At 42.2% G+C, this 4,500-nt stretch overlaps 1 protein-coding gene across 1 annotated transcript; it reads right to left on the bottom strand.

Annotated features, from left to right (window-relative positions):
* Positions 1 to 2,080: 2,080 nt before the first annotated feature.
* Positions 2,081 to 4,216, bottom strand: LOC142339694 (uncharacterized). Its single transcript, XM_075389913.1, has one exon. The coding sequence runs from the start codon at positions 4,214 to 4,216 to the stop codon at positions 2,081 to 2,083; it is 2,136 nt and encodes a 711-aa protein (XP_075246028.1).
* Positions 4,217 to 4,500: the final 284 nt, after the last annotated feature.

Here is a 4,500-nt window from a genome sequence, read left to right on the forward strand (position 1 = left end):
ACACCTTTCACTTTCTCACACTTCACGCGTGCACCATCACAAACTCTCACTATACACAAGAAATTTCTAGCCCAAAAAGGGGGGACGGTACAAATTTAACTTTTTAAAAAGCCAATTGGGCAATATAAGCCCGGCTGCAAGTGTGTTTTGGACAATATAGGTGCAAATACAGGATGAGACAAGACTTTTTAGTTTTGTTTGGTTCTTCAGTCCTCTTCGCTATTACTTTCTATAATTTTTGCTTTTCTTCTCTTTTTGGTAGGTGGTTGATCTTGCAGATTTTGTCGATCAATCGTTACTGGGAGATTGGCTGGCGGTTGTTCATCAATTGTGATCGGAGGTTGGGGGCTGCTATATGAATCTTCTATCGTTTGACTTAGAATAAATCCATCGCAAGCTGCGTCTGTAGAGGAACCACTGTCCAAAAACTCTGACAAATTGTCAAAATCTACCACGTTTTTGTTTAATTCATCCTCGCTGTATTCGCGTTGGTGAAAACCTGGGTCGGGAATTGAGTTTAAACTTGCGTTGAGCATACTGCTTGAATGTGGAATGTTTGTTGTATGATGTGTTTGCTGTTTGTTTTTGTACTGTTGTTGCTGGTGCTGCCTGCCTTCCAGCACCTGCTGCTGGCTTTCCTGCGGGTGCTGCTTGCTTTCCAGCGCCTGCTGCCCAGCTACCAAAGCCTGCTGCCTGCTTTCCTGCTCCTGCTGCCCGATTTCCTGCTCGCTTTCGCCCGAGTCATCCGCTCCCTAATCGGGCTCATTCATTATTGACTTGAAGAACATATCCTCTCGTATCGAACGATGACCATAGGGCAGCATGGAAATTTGGTCACTCATAATAAACCGCTTGTCATCGTAGCCTGACAAAGACTTCTTGTTTACAGCAATTGTGTGGAGCCTGTGGTTGCTTGAAGCTATTCGAGTGTTCAGCAAATGCACCAACTCGCCGCCCAAAATAGTTCGTTTGTACAGCTCGTGGGTCATACCGCGGCAGGCATCTTTTGTCACTCCTTTTGCTGACTGCTTAGCAGGACCTGAAAAAAAACTTGATAATTTGCAACTCATCCGAGCTTTCCAGCCTGCAGAAAAAACTTGAACTATCTGAATGCCTAATGCGTGCTTGTTTTTATTGAATGATTGCGTTTGGATGGCGATAGAGTGGTACTGAAAAAGGACTTATACTTGCCTTCAGCGAGCTTGATTGAGTACAGCTTCGGCTTCAGACCACAAAACTCGGCAATTGGCTTGCTTCCCATTTCGTCTTTGAACTTTAACGTGACTCGGACATTGTCCCTGCTGTACAAGGGGTGTTCTGGAGGAAAGTTTGAGAAATCGAACTGCTCAGCGACCGACTTTTTCCGCTGTAGTTCCGCAAAGAAGTCTTGTGAACTCACCTCATATACGAAAGAGTCTGTGTCTGGATAAAGAAAATTGCAGTCATAGTTTTTCTTCATGACTTTGTAGTGAAACTCGAACATGCACTTCTTTGCCAAGTCCAATATACAGGCTCCAATATTGGTTGGCTTGTCCCAAAGTATTTCTTATTGCTGAAGGCATACAGTGACAAGATCTTCACTAATAATTTTTGACGATTGGTATTCGGGCTTGTCTGTCCACTTTAGCGTTTCCTTTTCAGTGCGGGTTAATTTGACTTTCATTCGGTTTCGCTTTCCTTCACAAGTTTTTCCAAAGGACGAATTAACCATCAAATTAAAAAAACCTTCGTCAATATCATTCTTTGCTTGCTTTCGCTTTTCCGTATTCAGTTTCGCGTATGGGGCGAGCCACTTTTGCTGTATGAATGAAAGCACTCTATGGAGCTTGGTCACTACCAATCCTAGTTCGACATAGAGTTTGGGAGTTTGGTAGTGCAGTGTGCAATTTTGTTTATCAAACAGCGTCTGAATGAGCTTTTTCACCTGCGGGGGTTTTGTAATTTGCATATCGGCCAACAAGCTGCTTTGGTACTCGCTGAGCCAGCATTCATCAATCGCTTCTTTTGTGGGTGCCAAAGGAAAATCAGAATGTAGATCGTGCAGGCTGTCGGGGTAACTTCAATCGACTTCAACTATGTATCAAATTTCATCGTCATCAGGCGTATTCAATATTCGGCGCAAAATTTCCTGGGCCTGCTCATTGGTCCATTCACTTTTGTCAAACATTTCGAATTCATGAAAGGATAGGGAGAATTTTTCCATGATTCCTCCGTACAGATTATTGGCGTCGATCATTATTATAAACGAAGAAATGTTCTTTGGTTTGTAGTCCGAAAGAAACTTGTTGTTTGCGCGACAAAGCCGCTTGCTGTAAACCGAGCTCACGCCTCCTCTTATGAGACTTTCAACCATGTCAAGCTGTTCTCTCTCTGTTAGAAGATGTAGTTTGTGATTGCATATTTTGAGCATTGCATCCCCTGACAAGTTGGAAGCGGTGTAGTACTGACAGCAGTCGAGTCCATATGTGTCATTACAAATTTTTCGAAAACACAGTACTACTGCAGCGAGGAGAAACACATCTGTTGTCAAATACAAATTGTAGTAGTTACCAATGTTCCGGCACTCGAATAAATTGAACACTTCGATGGCTCGCTTGTATTCATCTTCACTCACTGTTACCTGGTACTGCTGCAAACTGTTTTTCCATTTTTTGAGAGGGAGAAGCTGAGCCTCTTGTAATTTTTCAAAGCTATCGACGAAGCAATAAGGGAATGAGCCTTTTTGTTTTAACAAATTTACCGACCTCGTCGGCCACGATAAGAAATGTTGTTCCAGTAAGGTGAATTGGTCAGCTGGCAGGTTCTGCACCATTTTGTTGAGCGACGCATTCATAAATTTGAATGAGTCCAATAGTCTGATATACTCATACTGACTGGTCCAAACACCTTTCTTGTTTTGTGTTGTTTTCATATGCACTCCAATTTGCAATGAGATGAATTTCACACTTGTGCTTGGCACCACCGAAATTGTATTTTTCTCATTCAGGTTTTGCAGTGCCAATACTACGTGATGAAAGTCATAGTTTGCCAAGTTGTGAGCGAATAGTGGTGTGAAGTTTAAAATTTTGCGTTTCAAGTTGCACTGCGCATGTGCCCATCCCAGAAATTTTCCTGTGAAGTGACAGTGGTCTAGAACAGTGGGATCTTTTGAAGATGTATTTAATTGGGTTTCACAAATCCAGCACATGGTAGCCTCATCTTTAGTGATTGTTGGTTCGCCGGAAAAATTTTTGTGTTGTTGTTTCAAATTGTATATATCCCTAGCAATCTGCTCCAGTGACTTAACAAATTCAACCATGACATTCGGACCACATTTGAGGTCGAAGTAAAATGGCTTTGTTTCATTCAAAGCAACGAAGAGCAGAGAATAGCTCCATGGCTTATGTTCCTCCATTGCCTTAGTAACTGAGTTTTGTTGTGTGTTGTAATTGTGGGCAACTGGTTCAATTATTGACTCCAGATCGAAAAATCCAACTATCGGCGCGAACCATCGGGCTTGAACATTTTTGAAATCAAAGTTTTGCTGTTCCACTTTGGGCATTTTTATTATTGCTTGCGTGTTGTGATGACAAATTTCTTCATGTCTCTCATGTCTATCCAATGAAGTGCTGATATGGAAACAGTTCCGACACAAATGGTTGTCAATGCGCTGGTGTTTTCCAAGATACTTATGGATAAGCCCCCTGATATTTGTGATCAGGACATAGTGATGCATTGAACCATCACTTAGCAAGAGCAGATCCAGGTTGAAACTATAGTTTCGATTATTTGATATGCGGAAAGGAATCAGTTTCTTATTCGAGTGTCGGAAAACATTAACGCTTACCTGGGTCAGCTCTTCAATTTTATCCATTTGGTGAAAAGCCATAGGCATCATGAATTCATCAACCGGTTGTTTTGCTCTTTGATTTTCCGAACTGTACATGATTGGATTTGTTTTTTGTCTCCATGGAGCATTAGGCGGTATCAATTGTGGCCCGAATGTCTTATGAAATTGAGCTGTATAGCAGTAGAGAAAACATTTCTCGTCTTGTCGGTTGCGAATATTCAACAGGTACTGGCTTTTTGCTAGGTCAGTAGGCAAGGCCAAATACGACGATGCTGCGATCGGCTTTGACCTGGCGAGTCTCAGTTCAATGTTTACATTTCTATCTACTGTCCAACCGCTACCATGGGATGCAAAGTTGTTCAGTGCGAGCAGCATCTGTTCAACCATTCCAGCGAAACAGGATTTGCTCAAGCCTGTGAACTCGACCCGCTGCATTTTTGAGTTGATGTATATTTTGATGCGACCTGGCTGACTGCTAACGTTTTCATCATTCGATGGTTTTGTGAGTTGTACCAGTGCGCTAAAATGAAGTTTTTGTGCTTGATTTTGGGTGTTGAGTTGAACAAAGTTTTCAATCTCAGCACGTTTGCTACGCATGAAACTTAGCAAGTCTATTTCATGCTCTCCCACTGGTATGTCATATGTTTTCAACACACCGCCGAATGCTTGCT

The sequence above is a fragment of the Convolutriloba macropyga genome, chromosome 5 (genome assembly GCF_964194025.1).
Source record: "Convolutriloba macropyga chromosome 5, txConMacr16.3, whole genome shotgun sequence".
Classification (NCBI taxonomy): Eukaryota; Metazoa; Xenacoelomorpha; order Acoela; family Convolutidae; genus Convolutriloba; species Convolutriloba macropyga.